The 20,317-nt window shown below is 36.3% G+C and overlaps 1 protein-coding gene across 1 annotated transcript in view; it reads right to left on the reverse strand.

Moving 5' to 3' along the window:
• Positions 1-20,317, reverse strand: part of LRP1B (LDL receptor related protein 1B) — a 762,233-nt gene that overhangs the window by 81,666 nt on the left and 660,250 nt on the right. The window contains exon 60 of the mRNA XM_040227930.1: positions 15,563-15,724. Coding sequence (XP_040083864.1) covers positions 15,563-15,724 — 162 coding nt within the window. The remainder of the gene's footprint in view (positions 1-15,562; positions 15,725-20,317) is intronic.

The raw sequence follows: 20,317 nt of genomic DNA on the forward strand, positions 1-20,317 counted from the left end.
GGGCCTTAGGAAGTATCACTATGAACAAAGCTAGTGGAGGTAATAGAATTTCAAATGAGCTACTTCAAATCCTAAATGATAATACTATTAAAGTGCTGCACTTGATACAACAGCAAATTTGGAAATCTCACCAGGGGCCACAAGACTGGAAAAGGCCAGTTTTTATTCCAATCCAAAGAAAGGAAATACCAAAGAATGTTCAAGCTACTGCACAATTGCACTTATTTCACATGCTAGTAAGGTAATGGTCAAAATCATTCAAGCTAAGCTTCAACAGTGAATGAACCCTGAATTTGATGTACAAGATGCATTTAGAAAAGTCAGAAGAAACAGAGATCAAACTGCCAACATCCACTGGATCATAGAAATAGCAAGAGAGTTCCAGAAAAACATCTACTTCTGCTTCATTAACTATGCTAAAGCCTTCGACTGTGTGGATCACAACAAACTGTGGAAAATTCTTGAAGAGATGGGAATTCCAGACCACCTGACCTGCCTCTTGAGAAATCTGTATGCAGGTCAAGCAGCAACTGTTAGAAGTGGACATGGAACAACAGACTGGTTCAAAATTGGGAAAGGAGTACATCAAGGTTGTATATCATCACCCTGATTATTTAATTTATATGCAGAGTACATCATGCAAAATGCTGGGCTGGATGAAGCCCCCGTTGGAATCAAAATTGCCAGGAGAAATATCTGTAACACAAGATATGCAGATCACACCATCTTTATGGCAGAAAATAAAGAGGAACTAAATAGCTTCTTGATGAAAGTGAAAGAGGAGAGAGGAAAAAGTTGGCTTAAAAGCTAATATTCAAAAAACTGAGATCATGGCATCCAGTCCCATAACTTTATGTCAAATGAATCAGGAAACAATGGAAACAGTGACAGATTTTATTTTCTTGGGCTCCAAAATCACTGCAGATGATGCCTGCAGCCATGAAATTAAAAGATATTTGCTCCTTGGTAGAAAAAATATGACAAACCTAGGCAGTGTATTAAAAAGCAGAGATATTATTTTCCCAACAAGGTCTACCTAGTGAAAGCTATGGTTTTTCCAGTAGTCATGTTTGGATGTGAGATTTGGACCATAAAGAAGGCTGAGCACTGAAAGATTGTTGCTTTTGAACTATGGTGTTGGAGAAGACTCTTGAGAGTCCCTTGGACTGCAAGGAGATCAAACCTGTCAATCCTAAAGGAAATCAGTCCTGAATATTCATTGGAAGGACTGATGCTGAAATTGAAACGCCAATACTTTGGCCACCTGATGCAAAGAACTGACTCATTAGAAAAGACCCTGATGCTGGTAAAGATTGAGAGTGAGAGGAGAAGGTGACGACAGAGGATGAGATGGTTAGATGGCATCACCGACTCTCTGGACATGAGTTTAAGCAAGTTCCAGAAGTTGGTGATGGACAGGGAACTCTGGTGTACTGCAGTCCATGGGTCACAAAGAGTCAGACACGACTGAGCAACTGAACTTAATTGAAGTGAACTGATCTGTGTAACAGTTTACTTTCAACCTTCATTTAGGCCATTTTAAAGCTATTTTTCATAGTCTTCATATTACTTTGTTATCCATTCTTCCTTAAGTTGGAAAAAGATCAAATATCTGTTGGTAGAACTAATGTGGCATAAAACTGGGAAAAGAAGCTACCTAAACTTGGCATAATAACAGGTGAAGCACTATTTCAAAAGTTTTATGAGATTAAAGTTGTCTCAAAATCAATGAAGCTTTCATAGAAGGAAGTTGCTGCTATAATGCCAGCAAGTGTAAATAAGCAATCTTTATTTTTGAGAATGCTTACTGAAACTGGTAAATATAATTACTAAAAGTTAATTATTAAAACAAGTACACTAAGTTATATGACATAGACATAAATGTTTATTCATAATTAACTTTATGAACATGTTGTTGGAATTTGAAATGTAATTATATAAAATAATAAGTATTCCTCTAAGTAGTATTGATTAAAGTCCATTTCCAATCTCCACCTAATCAGTTTTTGAGGATATAACCTCCCTTAATTTACAGCTTTTTATCTGAAAAGATATATCATTTGGTTTTCTATTCACCTAAAATTAAATAGGGCATGTATCTTCCAAAGAGCCTTGATACTGACATATCTCTAATACCTAGACAATAAATGAGACCCAGAAATGTTCAATATACATCAGTTGAATAAATTAATTTCAATAATCAAACTTAGGTACTTTGACTCACATACAACATACTATCTCCTTAGACTTACTTCAGTTTCCAATAAATTATTTTTTATATTACCACATTTTCCCTATTTCTCCTCTTATCATTATTTTTACATTTACTTTAAATGAAGACACAGCATTATAGTAAAATCTGTTTTTAGTAACTCCAGTTTTACTACTGAATCAAAATTTTGTCCAACGATTTTTTTTATAACTGACAATTTCTTCTAAAATATCTAGAGTAAGAATAACAATGTTATTACATTTTCTCCCTTAGTTCACTATTCTCTATTCTGGTCACATGAGAAAAGAAATGTATTTATCTTCCTTCACATGTTAGTTTAAACCTAGCTACATTTTTTTCCCTATATTTTTCAAACTTAAAACATAGGCACAGAGGGACTCAGACAAACATATACATGTATTCATTTTCCCCCAAATTCCCCTCCCATCCTGGATTCCACGTAATATTGAACAGAGTTCCTTGAGCTATACGGTAGGTCCTTCTTGGTTATCCATTTTAAACATAGCAGAGTATACACGTTGGCCAGAAACTCCCTATCTCTTCCCTCTACTCCCATTGCTTTCCACCTGAAACTATCACAATTTTGTTAATTGGCTATGAAAGTGAAAGTGAAGTTGCTCAGTCGTGTCCAACTCTTTGCTACCCCATAGACTGTAGCATACCAGGCTCCTCTGTCCATGGGATTTTCCAGGCAATAGTACTGGAGTGGATTGCCATTTCCCTCTCCAGGGGATCTTCCCAACCCAAGGATTGAACCCCGGGTCTCCCGCATTGTAGACAGATGCTTTACCATCTGAGCCACCAGGATATACTTCAATATAAATTAAAAAGTTTAAAAATAAATAAATAAAACTAACTCATAGAATATATGTGTGTGTGTGTGTATGTGTAAAACTGAATCACTTTGCTATACAGCATAAATTAACTTGACATTGTAAATCAACTATACATGAATAAAATAAACAAACAACAAAAAATAAAAGATAACATATAAATAACAAAACAAAAAACAAAAATAGTCATAGGCACAAAGTTTCTCATGGAGTATGGATCTTAATGAGCTAGTAAGTAAAGGTGGCCCAGAATTCTGGCTCTCCCTTTTGAGTGGAATCTTGTCAAAGAACAGAAAATAACTAAGCCAAACAGGCTGGAAACAGAACCCTTCTATTTGGTTTACATTCACTCACATACTTGTCTACTAACATATTTGACACATACTTGACAAATACCTGATCTACTAAGTCTGCTAAGTCACTTCAGTCGTGTCCGACCCTGTGCGACCCCATAGACTGCAGCCCATGAAGCTCCCCCGTCCCTGGGATTCTCCAGGCAAAAACACTGGAGTGGGTTGCCATTTCCTTCTCCAATGCATGAAAGTGAAAAGTGAAAGTGAAGTCGCTCAGTCGTGTCCGACTCTTAGTGACCCCATAGACTGCAGCTTACCAGGCTCCTCCATCCATGGGATTTTCCAAGCAAGAGTACTGGAGTAGGGTGCCATTGCCTTCTCCAGCTACTAAGTCTAGGCAGTGAGTTAATTCCCAAAATTGATGAGATATGCAAAACACCAAGGCCTGTTTCATATTCTACTGGGATAGAGAGCTGAGAATATGAATGATGACATTAATGTAGAGTGAAAGTGAACAGAGAAGTGCTGAATGGCCTAGAGCAAAAGGAAGTTAAGAAGACAAATCCAGGGAGTTAGATTTGGTAGCTATTCAGGATACCATGTGTAAAGAAAAAGAGGTACACTCAAAAGGGGTATATTTTAGATACAATGAACAGATTCCCAAGGTTGGAAGAAAAGGTGCATAAGGGAATATGTTGTAATAATCCGAGCAAGATATGATGAGGACCTGAATGAAAACAATGCTTATTTTCTCACCAGGAGAAAAAGAATCAGTGGACAGAGTTCTGACATGCTTTCATACTCTAGGTGTGAGTATTCTAAAAAAATGGAATACTTGAATATCAGAAACTAGTTAGTCCTAATTGATAATTTCACTTTTAAATCATGGTTCTTTCTTAGAGTTCAAGGGTCAGTTCTTATTGTCTTTCATACTAATTGAATAGAAAAGATTTCATTCTACTTTTCTGGCCATTATGAAAGTCCACCCCTTTTTGGTCTCTTCAGCCTGGGCCTGCCATAGTCTTAATCAAGCCAAGATTAAAATAACTATTAACACCTCTCTTCAATAGAGTAGAAACATGTAAAGCCCACATTGAGCCATTTGCCACCTGAGCTTTGATGGTTCTCATAGTGAGTCTAAAAAGATGCAACAGAGTGGACAAGCTATTAAATGACAAGTAAATACACCAGAAGCCTCATGGAGTCAGACCTGCAAGGCTATAAACTATGGTTCCTATGTTCTCTAACTTGGCAGATTAGGGAGAATGGCTTCATCTCAATTCTTGGCATTTGTAAAGTTGGACTGAAAATACTAACCTTACAGTGCTGTATGAGCATTTGCCATAAAATCATATATTCATATATCAGATAAAATTATGTATTACAACATATATCTCTGTAATCCATTCATTATATATGTTCAATAATTGTTATTTCTCCTGCCAGCCCTCCCTTGGGAAAATCAAATAGCAAAATAAAAAGTAAATTTAAAAAGGCTTTCCCTTCTAGGTCTTTGCAAATGCTGCTCCTCACCCTGCATTGTCTCTTCACCTGGTTAGCTTTTGTTTCTTCTGGTCTTAGCTTCGGTTTATAATTCCTTCAAGAAATCTTTTCTATTGGCTAAATTCTGTGTTATTTCTTGAGTTTTGGTCTTTGTGTTTCCTTGAACTGTTCACTAAAATTATTGCTTCTTTTTCATAATCATACATTAGATTGTAAGTCCTTTGACAGCAAGAAATATATTGACATTGCTGTTTCTTCCATGCCTAACATAGTGATAGGTTCACTGTAAATGCCAAAACACATTCACTGACTAGCTGACTAATGGTATAAAATTGCTCTGAAAGGAGAGTGGTAAAAATGATTCCATGTGTTTTCACATATGGTAGGTTCAAAAGTATAGTTCATGACTTTTATAAGTTACTTGATAGACTATGGTTCTAATACCAGTTATAAAAGATGATTTTGGATTATTGTCAGATATTCCAAATTTTATAAATTTGAGATGTTGCTTATGTTTGCACTTACTGGAATCAGTGGGAGTAAATCATACAGTATATTTTTAATAAACTCAGTTTAAATTGAAATTATAATGATTTTTCTGGCAGGTCCTAGAGGACTTTGAAAACATCAATGAAATGACAAACAGATTGCCATTTGATTTGAATACCTGGCACTTAGACATTGATTGAGTTGATCCTCACTGGCTCCTTTGCCCTAATATCATTACTGTTTAATTATAAATAACCTCAAATATTGTTGACCTCATAGTTAACATCCAGATTTAAATGAAAAATGCCATGCTTATTATTTTTTTGATGTACACTAGAAATCTTCACTCCAGAACTGCATGAATTGGAGCTATATTTGCTTGACTAAAAGAATACTTAATTTTACTTTTGCCATTATTTATCTATGTCTCTCCTCCCTGGGTGCTGGTGTTAAAATTAATTTGCGCCTCAGACCTCAGGATTTTATATTGCCATTAGGGTTGTGAAATGCTTTTACTCAGCACAACTAAGAAATGATGTTTTTACCTCCCACTAATGGACCTTTAATTAGGCACTGTAATGAACCATTCTGTCACTTCTTCATTCATAGAAAGAAGATTTTGCATGTGCAAGATACAGTTTTGACAGAATACCAGGTCCATTGAACCTTGCCTGCTCACATCTAATAGCTCTTAAATTTATTATGCTTTTGTCAACTGTTGGATTTCTCATTTTGATGACACTGTCCACAGACTTATTTTGCTGCCAAAAACCAGCATCAACAAACTGCATGGAAGTTTGTTGATATTTTGATCAACAAATCCTGGGGTCCAATTCTGACTGTGATATTACTTCTCTGGGACCTTGAGCAAGTTATTTAACCTCTGCCTAAGGATTAATTGGTTAATTTTAATAAGTGCTTTGCCATAAAATGTAAGAAGTGCTATGACTGCTAATAGTGATAATAAAACTCTAATGCTGCCTTTTATAATGCATCAGGTTACCTCAGACTTTGATTCTATTAAGTTGCCATTAAAATATAAGTTAACTCAATTTATTCTTTTCAAGAATACAAATCCTTATAAAGATGGTCACACAGTATTTTTTAAACTTGTTGTTTTTTTTTTTTTAAGTCAAGTATATTGATGCTTTAACTTAAAAACAAGAGAGAGAAAAGGAAAAAAAAGACTGGTGTTCCATGATGATGGACCAATTGGGAACTGGGAGACAGTTCCAAACAAAAATACCAGATGACTGTGAGGCAGATATTGCTAGACAGTATAGGACTCTGAAACCTCAGTTCCTTTCTTTTTTTTTTTTTAAATTTCAATTTTTTTCCTTCTCAAGTAAGCTTCTCACTTCTTTAACCTAAAGGTAAACTCATTGTTCCAATTTCCAGGCATTCAGAAGAATGCCTCCCTGGTCTGGTAAGTCATAAAACATTCAGACCCAGGATGGGACAATCATTAACTCCTGTCCAGATTATCAAGAACACTAGGGAGACCATTAACTCTTAAATATATATCTGGTTCTTCCACAGTTGCCTGGGGTCAAGGAAAAAGGTCAGAGGCTGATGACTCAATGTCAGAGAAAACTTAAAAACTTGGGATAAAAAAAAGCATAAAGATGTCAAATGTAATCTTCAAACTGATTGGTCAAAAATGACATACATTAAAGTCATGAACCAACCAAAGATGTACAGATCAATACTAGTAAATATATAAACTGCTGTAATCCCCACCTTTGGGGGCACTTCATCTCCTCTCAGTGTCTATGCTGAAAGCTTTGTATCTCTATCCTCTAAAAATAAACTCTGCCTGTGCAAGTGTTTGTGAGTTTGCCAAGTTCATTCTTTGGCTCTGCAAACAGAACTCAGTTTCCCATTTCAGCTGTACTCTGATTAAATGTAGCTTTTGTACATTAAATGGATTATTCTTTTATAAACTTGCCTCTAAACTGGTCTCATTTACTTGTGTATGATTATGTATCAATATTTATTTATTAAACAAACACCACTGTTGGCTGTGGTCTAAAATAAGTGATCCCAGACAAGTAAAAATGGACAGAGCTAAAAAGAAAAATAAAGGAGCAGTCTTGAAAATTTAGAAGAGAGATAGATTAGTTCAACTTGAGGGTGGTTATGAACAACTTCAAAAAAGAAATGATTTTTTGAGCTGGACAAAAAGTGATAGATAGGATTTGGCATTGAGAGATGAGGGTGAGGAGAAGTTGCATTTCAAAGGATGAGAAAGTCAGCATGAGAAAGTCACAAAGCCAGGGAAGTTGACCCATGGAGAAGAATAATCCATGTGGTTTTACTTGAATAAAGGAGAGGGTGCAAAAACAGCTTGGATAGTAGGTAGGGTTTGTGTTATGTAGGATCTTAGTTGGCATTGCTTGAACATCATTCAGTGTGCTCAGAATGTGCTTGGGTCGTATGCAGAGGAGATAAGCTCCCTTGGCTGGTTGGAAGACCGCTGACACTAACAGGCCATGGAATCACTGCTCTTAAGGAGATGCAGAGGAGATAAGCTCCCTTGGCTGGTTGGAAGACCGCTGACACTAACAGGCCATGGAATCACTGCTCTTAAGGAGAGCATGCATATCGTCTTACCCCCAAGAAAGAGTGGAAAGGGCAGATTGAAGCCTCCTGGCTACTGGCTGGCTTTGTTATTGCCTCTGTGCATTCTCCAGGCCTGTGTGCTAAAAGTCACGGGGCAGAATTGGATTTGAGGCTGTCACAACTGGGGAGAAAACTCAACTATAGGAACAGAGGTGACAGGTCCCAGATCAGGGCCCAGATGGGGCAGCCATGGCCATTGTTGAAGCTTACTCAAGTGGTGCATCAGAAGCCACCCAGGTCTCTGAGAGTGACTACTTCTCCACTGCCCATATCCCACGTATGCAGAGAGTCCATACAGACCGCAACTGCCCTGAAGTGCAATTCTACAACAGGCCAGGGACAATGGAGGCGATGGGGAGTATGAAATGAAAATATCTCCTGCTATATCAACAAATGAGAAATGTCACAGCTATCAGCATTCCCTGGCCTCCAAATGTGAATGAGGCATCCCAAAATTGTGATCCAGAAGATGTCACCGCCCACCATGGTGATTGCTGAGGAGCTAGGGGAATGCAAGAAGCAGTCATCTGCCACTCCTTAAGGTAAACAAGGAGACAGGATTTGGCCCGAGATATCTGAGATGCATATGAAAGGAATGAATTCAGTGAGTGCAGAGGCTTACATCTTCCCATACACTCAGTGTTAAATTTCTTAATTTGATATTTGATCTTTGATGTTCACACTGCTTGTTCCCTTTGTTGTAAACTTGAATATAGCCTGGCTCCCCATCCCACTTCCTTGGAGAAGTTTTCTCAGAGCTACTGAGATGCTGTCTCCCAGGTTCAGAGTCCTAAATATTCCCACAAAATAAAATAACTCTATACTTTCAGATTATGACTATATTTTTTAGTTTTCAGGAATGATTGGCTGTGAGGGACAAATGTGACTCATACCCAAGGCTGAATCTGAGCCAAATAAGGGAAATAACTGTTGATACCTCAGGCAGAGAATTAGAGACAGCTCAGACCTCTGTCTGAGACATGAACTGAGAGCCCATGTTTGACCCTCATGTTCTGAGGCTACCTGACTCTGGGGAGAGGGTCCCAGTCCTAGAAGAGGGGGAAACACACATGTAAATTAAATTGAGGTACCTTGGGGGTGACCCTCCTAGCTTTTGCTTCAGTACCTTGGGATTGGATCCGATCCCTGATAAGGCCAATATATCCATTGATCAGGGGAAAGACTTGCCTCACACTCAGCTTCAGGTGAAGCCCCTCCATCTCTAGTCTGAGCCCTTACTAAGGTGATAGCTGCCAGCAGAACCTGAGGAAAGACATGACTTGCACACAAGACAAATCCTACTCTCCCAACAAAGACACTGAACACACACAGCCTGTGCAGGAATGTTTCCACATAAGAATGCCCTCAAGAAGGCATCTGTTTTACATAACTCATAAAGGAAGAGGAAGTTAAGCAAAATGAAAAAGGAAGGAGCTATTCTCAATTGAAAGGACAAGAAAAAAATCCTGAAAAAACTGAGACAGAAATAAACACTTAACCAGATGAATAATTCAAAGTATTAGTAATAAGAACATTAACTGAATAAAGAAAAGATGAATACAGTGAAAACTTACAAAAGGAATACAAAAGTGTATGAAAAATCCAATTAGAAATAAACAGTTCAGTAATGGAAATAAAAATGCAGTAGGAGACATGAATAGTAGAGTAAGTAACAGAAAATAATATAAGTTCTCTTGAAATAGAATATTGGACATCACACAGTCAAAACAGCAAAAAGAAAAATAAATTAAAAGAAAGAAAACAGTTTAAGAGTTCTCTATGATAAGGTTAAGCATACCAACATCTGCATTATAATAATTCCAGAAGGAGAAGAGTGAAAGTGATTGAAAATGTATTAGAGGAAATTATGGCTAAAAACCTATAAAACATGAAGAAGGAAACAGATATCTAGATATAGGAAGCACAGGGTCCCAAATAAGATGAACCCAAACAAACCTACACTAAGATATATAATTCAGTGTCACAAGTTAAAGAGATAATTCTAAAGGCAGCAAGAGACAAACAGAGTCATATATCCTGAAATGCCCATAAAGCTATCAGAGAGGAAATGATAAAGATCAGAGGGTAAACAAATGAAATCGAGATCAAAATAAGAAACTCAATGAAAAAAATCATTGAAACCATGAGCTGGCCTTTTGGTAAATATGAATAAAATCAATAAACCTTTATCCAAGCTAACCAAGAAGAAAAGAGAAAGGACTCAAAATCAGAAATGAAAGAGGAGGAATGACACCTGATAACACAAAGATACAAAAAATCTTAAGAGAATATGACAGTTATATGCCAACAAATTGGACAATCTAGAAGAAATGGACAATTTTTTAGAAACTAACCAGCTACCAAAATTTAATTAAGAAGAAACAGATAATCTGAAAGGAATGATCACTAGTAGTAAATCGAATTTATAATACTAAAAATTCTTAAAATTCCATGATCATATGTTCACAGACCATATAAGGAAGAGGTAATACACATACCTCTCACATTATTCCAAATAACTGAGCACTCAATGTTTCCACATTCATCTATGATGTCATCATTACCTTAACATTAAAACCAGACATGGCAAGACCAAAAAATTAAATAAATAAATAAAAGCCATGATCTTCGATGAATATTGATGCAAAAATCCTCAATAAAATATTAGCATGTCAAGATGGATTTATTCCAGAGGTACAAGCATTGTTCAATATTTGCATATCGATCAATGTGATACACCACAAAACTAAAGAAAAAAATTATGATAATCTCAATTGACACAGAAAAAGCACTGACAAAATTCAACATCCATTCATTATTAAAAAAAAATACTCTCATCATAATGATGAGAGAGCATATCTCAACATAATAAAGGTCATGTATGTCAAAGCCACAGTTAACATCACACTCAACAGTGAAAATATTTCCTCTAAATTCAGGAATTGAAAATGATGCTTGCTTTCACAACTTTTATTTAGCACAGTATTAGAAGTTCTATCCATAGCAATTAGACAAGAAAAATAAATGATATCCAAATCAGAAGGGAAGGGGTAAAGTTGTCACTGCAGACAACATGATACTCTATGTAGGCAATCCGAAAGCCTTCACTCAAAAACTACTAGAATAAAGGACACAGATTAATATACAGAAATCTGTTGCTTTTCTATACACTAACAATGGAATATCAAAGAGAAAAGAAACAAAAATCCTGTTTACAATCACACCAAAAGAATAAAATATCTAAAAATAAATGTAACTAAGGAGGCGAGAGACCTATATTTTGAAAACTAAAACATCATTTAAGGAAACTGAAGATGACACAAGAAATGGAAAGACATCCACGCTCTTGGATTGGAATAATTAATATTGTTGAAATAGCCAGACTTCTCAAAGCTATTCACAGATATAATGGAATATCTATCAAAATATCTACCATATTTATCTTAGAACTAGAACAAATAATCCTAACATTTATCAGTCAGTTCAGTTGCTCAGTTGTGTCTGACTCTTTGTGGCCATGGACTGCAACATGCCAGGCATCCCTATCTATCACCAACTCCCAGAGCCTGCTCAACCTCATGTCCATCGTGTCAGTGATGCCATCCAACCATCTCATCCTCTGTTGTCCCCTTGTCCTTCAGCCTTCAATCTTCCCCAGCATCAGGGTCTTTTCAAATAAGTTAGTTCTTTGCATCAGGTGGCCAAAATATTGGAGTTTCAGCATCAGCCCTTCCAATGAATATTCAGGACTGATTTCCTTTAGGATGGACTGATTTGATCTCCTTAATATTTATACTGGACCACAAATGAACCCAAATGACCAAAGCAATCCTGACTGGGGAAGGTGTGGCATGATAAGGCTGGAGATCTAACCTTTACAGTCTTCAGACTGTATTTCAAACTATAGTAATCAAAACAGTGCAGTATTGGCACAATGGCACAACAATCAATGGAAAGGAAAGGAGGGCCCAGAAATAATCCCAAGCATCTACAGTTAATTTACCATAAATAAGGTGAAAACATATATGGAGGAAAGACAGTCTCTTCCACAAGTGGTGCTGAAAATGCTGGACTGCTACATGAAAAACAATGAAATTAGAACACTGTCTCGTACCACATGTAAAAATAAACTCAAAATGGTTTAAAGATCTAAATATAAAACCTGAAACCATAGAACTACTCTTTGATCTAAATTGTAAAAATTTTTTGGATCTGTCCTAAAGCAAAAAAAAAATAATAATAATAATAAACAAATGGGACCTAATTAAATGTAAAAGCTTCTGCAAAACAGAGGAGTTGCTAAGTCATTTCAGTCGTGTCCAACTCTGTGAGACCCCATAGATGGCAGCCCACCAGGGTCCCCCGTCCCTGGGATTCTCCAGGCAAGAACACTGGAGTGGGTTGCCATTTCCTTCTCCAATGCATGAAAGCAAAAGGTGAAAGTGAAGTCTCTCAGTCACATCTGACTTAGCAACCCCATGGACTGCAGCCTGCCAGGCTCCTCCATCCATGGGATTTTCCAGGCAAGAGTACTGGAGTGGGGTGCCATTGCCTTCTCTGAAAACAGAGGAAACCACTGACAAAATGAAAAGACAACCTACTGAGTGGGAGAAAATATTTGCAAATGATATGATCAGTTAGAAGTTTATGTTGAACGTATATAAATGCTCATACAACTCAATGTTAAAAAATCAAATAACCTGGTTGAAAATGAGCTGAAGATCTGAAAAGAAATTTTTCTAAAAAGACATACAGAAGGCTAACACAAAAAGATGCTGATCACCACTAAGTACTAGAGAAATGTGTATCAAGACAATGAGTTATTACCTCACACCTGTCAGAATAACTATCATCAAAAAGTCTACAAATAAAAAAAGTTAGCAAGGACATGGAGAAAGGAAACTTCCTACACTGTTGGTGAGAATGTAAATTGGTGCAGCCACAATGGAAGACAGTGTGAAGTTTCCTCCAAAAACTAAAATTAGCACTGCCATATGATCCAGCAATTCTAGACTGGGTATACATCTAGAAGAAAAATACAAGCGTTAATTTGAAAATATATATGCACCCCAATTCCACAGCAGCACTATTTATAACAGATAAGATATGGAAGCAACCCAAGTGTCTATCAATAAAAGAATAAATAAAATGTATATATATAGTGGAATGCTAGACAAGAAAAACAATGAAATTCTGCTGTTTGTAGCAAAATGGATGAACCTAGAGAATATTACTTTTATTTATGTAAGACAGACAGAGAAAGACGAATACTGTATGATATCACTTGTATGTGGAATCTAAAGAATAAAACAAATAAATGCATATAACAAACAGACTCATGGTTATAGAAAACAAGCTAGTAGTTACCAGTGATTACAGAAGAGAGGGAAGGGGAATGATAGGGGTCTGAGATTAAGAAATATAAGCTAATATGTATAAAATACACAAGCAACAAGGATACCTTATACTGCATAGGGAGTTATAGTTATTATTTTATAATAAATTTTAATAGCTCATAATCTAAAAATTACTGAATCATTATGCTGTACCTATGAAATTAATATAATATTATAGAACAACTATATTTGAATTAGGAGAACAAACAATGAGCAGAGAAATAAAGTTGTATCTAGAAAGGGATGTGAGCACAAAGGAGTTTTTAAAGAAAGGATTAGTCAGTGAAAAAGTATTGATAAAGCAAAAGCAAGAGGAACAGTTGTATAAGATGTGTCTATGAGTACTGCTTCAAAATTGGGTAAGGAGTACATCAAGGCTGTGCATAGTCATCATGCTTATTTAACTTGTATGCAGAGTACATCATGAGAAATGCTGGACTGGGTAAATCACAAGCTGGAATCAAGATTGCCTGGAGAAATATCAACAATCTCAGATATGCAGATGATACCACTCTAATGGCAGAAGGTGAAGAAAAACTAAAGAGGTTTTTGATGAGGGTGAAAGAGGAGAGTCAAAAAGCTGGCTTAAAACTTAACATTCCAAAAATTAAGACGATAGCATCTGGTCCTATCACTTCATGGCAAATATATGGAGAAAAAGTTGAAATAGTAATAGATTTTATTTTCTTGGGCTCCAAAATTACTGCAGACAGTGACTGCAGCCATGAAATTAAAAGACACTTATTCCTTGGGGAAAAAAAGCTATAATAAACCTAGACAGCATACTAAAATGCAGAGACATCACTTCACTGACAAAGGTCTGTTTAGTCAAAGCTATGTTTTTTTTGTTTTTGTTTTTGTTTTTAACCAGTAGTCATGTATGGATGTGAGAGTTAAACCATAAAGAAGGCTGAGTGCCAAAAAACTGATGCCTTCAAATTGCGGTGCTGGAAAAGACTCTCGAGAATCCTTTGGGCAACAAGATCAAACCAGTCTATCTTAAAGGAAATTAACCCTGAATATTCATTAGAAGGACTGATGCTGAGCTGAAACTCCAATACTTTGACCACCTGATGTGCAGAGTCAACTCACTGGAAAAGACCCTGATGCTGGGAAAGATTGAGGGCTGGAGGAAAAGGGGGTGACAGGATGAAATATTTGGATGGCATCATTGATTCAGTGGACATGAGTGAGCAAACTCTGGGACACAGTGAAGGACAGGGAAGCCTGGTGTGTTGCAGTCCACAAAGAGGGGTCACAAAGAGTTGGTCATGACTTAGCCACTAAACAACAATGAATAGTTAAGAGGCATCTAAGGTAGGAATGGACAGGATAGCACTGGACACAGTAGGGGTCCCTAGTCATAAGAGAGAAGACAGAAGGTGTAGCATAGGACAAAGTAGTTTGAGGGATATAGTGGTGGGAGCTTGGGGCCATTTTGTGTGTGTCTCTGTATGTGTGTTCAGTCACTCAGTTGTGTATGACTCTTTGTGACGTCGTGGACTGTAGCCCATCAGGTTCCTCTGTCCATGGAATTTTCCAGGCAATAATACTGGAGCAGTTTGCCATTTCCTACTCCAGATCTTCCCAACTCAGGGATCGAACCCACACTCTTGAATCTCCTGCATTGGCAGATGGATTCTTTACCACTGCACCACCTAAGCAATGAAATAGGAAGGAAGCTCCTAGGCTGGGAATAAAGTTAGGGCACAGGTATTGGGGGTTTGAGGGGAAAAGAGAAGATGCGACATAAACATCTAGAAGGGTGAATGGATTCATGAAATACAGTAGAAACCATAGTAAGTGCTCATATAATGTTAGTGACAAAAGTTCCAGTTAGAGCAGTCTCCTTTTTTTTTTTTTTTTTCCAGTTGCATTCAGTAGTAGGGTGCCAGTTCAGGACAGATAAGAATTGGATTTAGCAATGGTTATGGTTTACTAGGAAAGCAAAAGAGAGAGGAGGACGGAGGAAATAATTATAATGATGGACCGTGGAATCTAAGCTAAAAAAGAAGAAACAGGATCTTTAAAATAAGAGATGGGTGAGGGATAATGAAAAGAATGACTATATTTGGGGTGAGAGAGGGGGGGACCTGAAAATTAGGGGGTGGCTGAAATTGAGGTGATAAGATGACTTAATGAACACCTTACAGCGTATTGTCATACTGCCTCACGGGTGTTGTTTTTACTTACAGTATTGACATCTGTCTCCCGTGTGTTCAGGCTGGCAGTGGCAATAAGGCTGGTTTCCAGCAGTAACACTGCAGGTCCCTCCATTTTGACAAAAGTCCTCACAGACTGTCTTACCACAGTTTGGTCCAGTGAACCCCAGTGCACAGCTGCACGTGGGTCTCCCTATTGAAAAAAAATAATGAAAAAAAATAATGAAAAAAAATGAGTTGACAAAATTGTTTACTGACATGGAATCTTTGCTAGGTAAGAATCAGTAAGTCAGTATTCTAGGCAAAATTTGTCCATTACTTATTCTGTGACTTTACACAGTAACATAACCTCTTTGGGTCTTAGTTTTCCCATGTTCCAGCAAAGCCTAGATTAGAAGATAACTCAAGTTCATATTGGGTAAAATGATCAGAGCTCATTTTATGAACAATTCTGTATGCATACGTGTATTTTATGCTTTGAAGTGTTTATCTTATTCTTTTGTACTTCTCTTTTCATGTCCATTTAACTTTTTAAAAAAAATTTAAACTTTTTATTTTGTATTGGGGTATAGCCAAACAATGTTGTGGCATAGTTTCAGATGAACAGTGAAGGAACTCAGCCATATATATACATGCATCCATTCTCCCCCAAACTCCTCTCCCATCCAGGTTGGCACATAACATTGAGCAGAGTTATACCATACCATAGGTCCTTGTTGTTATACCATAAGTGCTTGTTTATACATTTTAAATATAGCAGTGTGTAATGACCTCCCCAAAGTCCCTAACTATCCCTTCACCCCAGCAACCATAAGTTCATTTTCTAAGTCTGTGAGTCTCTGTTTTGTAAGTAAGTTCATTTGTATAATGTAATTTTGTTTTTTAAATTATTTTTGTCCTACTTATGCAGATTCTTTTGGCCATTAAAATATAAAATAGAGACAATCATATTTCCCAGTGTTCAATCATAATGTACTAATCACTGCTATATCTACATAAAATATGGGCTTGTTTATTATAAATAAATATTTTAATAAATTTAAAGTGGCCATATCATCTATAATAAGATTTATGAACATCAGTTATTTTATTTGATATAATAAATACATATATTACATTTAGTTTATAAGCACTTACTGAACCCTATTTTATTTCATTTTATATTTTTATTCATAGTAAAGAACAATCATTTGCAGTCTACTAAGATTAGTTAAGAAATCTAATGTTAACAGCACACACTAGCAAATCTGACAGACCTTCTTTGGATATCTTACTTTATTTGTTCTATGGGAACTTACATCATAATGAAAGGTGAATAGTCCTTTCAAGTGTTTAGAGCATAACACAATTAACTGCTACAGCAAGAAAGTCGCTCTAAATGCCTGGACTGTCAAGAACTGAGTAGAAAATGAAATCCAGGGCTAGCTCTATAGGAAACGTAAAGGAAAACAAAGCAAAATGAAAGGCTGCTATTTGTAATGGGGGCAGAATAAAGTTTAGAGGCTGTAAAAATATTAACACACAACATAAAAGGGAACAAAAAGGAAATTCAATTATAGATCTCAAATAACTATGATTCAGAAAATGTCATTCCATTGTCTAGTATCAGAGAATATCCAACCATCTCCTCTTTCACCATTATAGACAAGCAACATAATTAACATGGTCAGTAAAATGCATGAGGACAAGGGCTAATACTTGAAGTGTGAAACTGATAATAGTTTTTTTTTGTTGTTTTTTTGCTGTTGCCATAGATTCTACATTGAAGGACAATTCTACACATACATATTTGAAAACCATTATCCTTAAAATGAATAAAATAAAATGAATGAAAGTCCACAATTGGACTTTGAATTGAAGGTCCACAATTTATTTATTTTACTTTTGAAAGACTCCACACGTTTATAAATGCTAGAAGGCATTGCTTCTCAATGAAGAAAGTTATATACATTTTTACAGTGGGTACCACTGCTTTAAAACTTATTTATACATGTTTTTAGTTTGGTGGCAAATAAATGCCTATTAAAAGGTTGAGAAACAAGGTAAATGATAAACATAATCAAGTGAGCAACCTCATATTTTTGCCAGAAAACAGTTTTAAACCTTTTAGCCAAATATTTTCTTGTAAAGATAGTGAATTTTCCAGCTGTTGCTTACATACAGACAAACTATCTTCATTGGAACAATGGTGGGTAAAAAGTAAGAGACACAAACAAGAGAATAAATAGTAGTAGAAGATGAAGAGGACAGATGATAGAACACGATCTCTAAGGAAAATGAAAGACTTGAATAAAAGAGGTAGTAACTCTACATCAACAGGGGCCAATGGATGACTTACAGAGAAGCAGGACATATAATCAGGAACACAAATAATCATGAGTTAAATGTGAAACAAACAGTACAGAAAGTATGTGAAAAGTCAAAGTCAAAATGTTAGTTGCTCAGTCATGTCTGACTCTTCGCAATCCCAAGGACCGTAGCCCACCAGACTCCTCTATTCATGGAATTTCCCAGGCATGAATACTGGAGTGGGTTGGCATTCCCTTCTCCAGGGGATCTTCCCAACCCAGGGATTGAACCTGGGTGTCCTGCATTGCATGCAGATTATTTACTGCCTGAGCCACCAGGGAAGCACAGAAAGTATAGGAGAAATCAAAAAGCATTAGAGCAATTAGAAAAAGTACCATATGAAGATAGGACTTAGACATTGTAGATTTATGTTTTTCTACCTTACTTTCTAGGTTTTTGTTTTTTTTTTTTAAACTGGGAGTGAAAAAGATATTGTAAAATGATAGAAGTTTGAAAGAAATGAACCCAATCTGCTAAGGCACTTGAAAATTCCTCTGTTCCAGTTACTCAGAGAAATGACACCATGCTTTCTTCTCATCTACAGCTGTTTTGAAACAAGGGCAGAGTGACCAGGTTGTCCCCCACCTAGCATATGCTTCACATCATTTAAAATCTACCTGACTCATTTTCAAAAAGCTCATCTTCCTCCTCCTTTGAAGAGAAGATTTATTTTTGACAAGTATAAACCTTCATATTCAGGAGAATATTATCTAACTTGAAACAGTGTGGTGATATAGCAGATCTTTTGTTTGCTGCTGGGAAATGAACCATCTGTTGCAGAATTTTATAATAGGCTTCATCTAATATTTCCAAGAACTTCTCTGGGTACACCCTAACTAACTAGTTGCACTGGGTTCATTTTATAAAGATTGTTTTTTAGGTAGTTGAATTAGATTTTGACATTTGAAAAGGAAACAGTACTGTTACAATGGCTAAGGTATCAATAGAGATTTATAGCAGTGATACATGGGAAGTTGACAGCCTGCTTTAAAACTTATTTTCAATCAGAAAGAGCATCAATTGACCTCAGGAAGAAGTGGGAAGAAGAGCTTCCTGGCTCTAATCAGACTAGTTTCTACAGCATTCTTAGCTCAGACTTTAATTGTGTATGCTGTCAGACTGCCTGGATTCATAGACTATCTGTGCCAGTCACTGGTGTGGAACTGTGGGCAAATATCAGCTCTGTTTATTTCCTCATGTGTAATGGGGCTAATTATGGTACCTACTTCATGAGGTTGTTGTGCAGAGTCAGAGAGGAAAAGTGAGAAATACTTCTAACTGTGCCAGGTACATAAGGCACTCAGTTACATTTTAGCTCTGAATATTATTGTTATTCCTTCTGACATTCACTGCTTAAAGTTATGACTTACTCAGTGGCCCCATCTACAAAGACACTATAACATTTTAGCAAAATCATTCTGAAATTTTCCTTAGATTACACACTGTATCTCCATTATTCATTTCAGATACAATTAAATTTGAATATCTTTGTATGGCAGTGATGGGGTAAAACAGGAATTCCACACCAACTTTATCTCACACTCTACATTTTTCAAACATTGATGAATAAGTCCTCTCTTTTTTCCTTCCAAACATGTTTAATTCTACCCATTAAAAGAAAGAACACACACAGCACAAACAAAAGCAAACTTAATACTTGTATAACCTCAAATATTGTACACTCTCGAGCTTTTTTCAAAAGAACTTACATTTACTGCTTCCAACTCTACCAATATATGACAAATAAAATCTTTGATCATAAAGTCACTCCAATCCTTCACTTGATTTGTAGTTTTGTTTTTTAATACACTTAACCTGTTGCATGTCTTTGTTCTCTCAGAAGAGAGGCCAGATCTCTCAATATCTAAGTGTTCCTTATACAATCTTGATTCCCTCTTGGTAAGAAAGGTTTAGGAATGGAGAAGTTAATGTTGGTGTTGTCTTTATTGTATATTGATGTACGCTTGCAAAGCTATCCTTTAATTTCTTGATCACTAAATCCACTGATTTCTTCTCAATCATCCTCCTCCTCAAATTTTCTCCATAATTTTACATTTATTAATGCCTACACTTGAAAATTTTCTCTCTACTTGGCTTCTAAGACAATAGCGTTGTTGATTTCTCTCTATATTTTTTCTGACTGCTCTTTAATAATTGCATTTATGTTCTCGTCCTAACAAAAAATATTTGACCAAGCCTCTTTCTGGTGATATTATTCAGTTTCACAGCTGGGATAATCATCTCTCTATCTGAATGTCTTGGTCTTGATTTTCTGACTTTGGGTTCATTCTCCTTAAATTTCCAAGACCTCCACTTTCACTCTGTTTTATGTCCCTGCAAGGATATTGCTAGCTGTTCATTAGGTTAATCTATTCCTCCCATGACTCGGTAAGAGAGAAAATTCTTCTTATAAACATTGTCCTCAGTGGCACACACA

This window comes from Oryx dammah, unplaced genomic scaffold (assembly GCF_014754425.2).
Source record: "Oryx dammah isolate SB20612 unplaced genomic scaffold, SCBI_Odam_1.1 HiC_scaffold_27, whole genome shotgun sequence".
Classification (NCBI taxonomy): Eukaryota; Metazoa; Chordata; class Mammalia; order Artiodactyla; family Bovidae; genus Oryx; species Oryx dammah.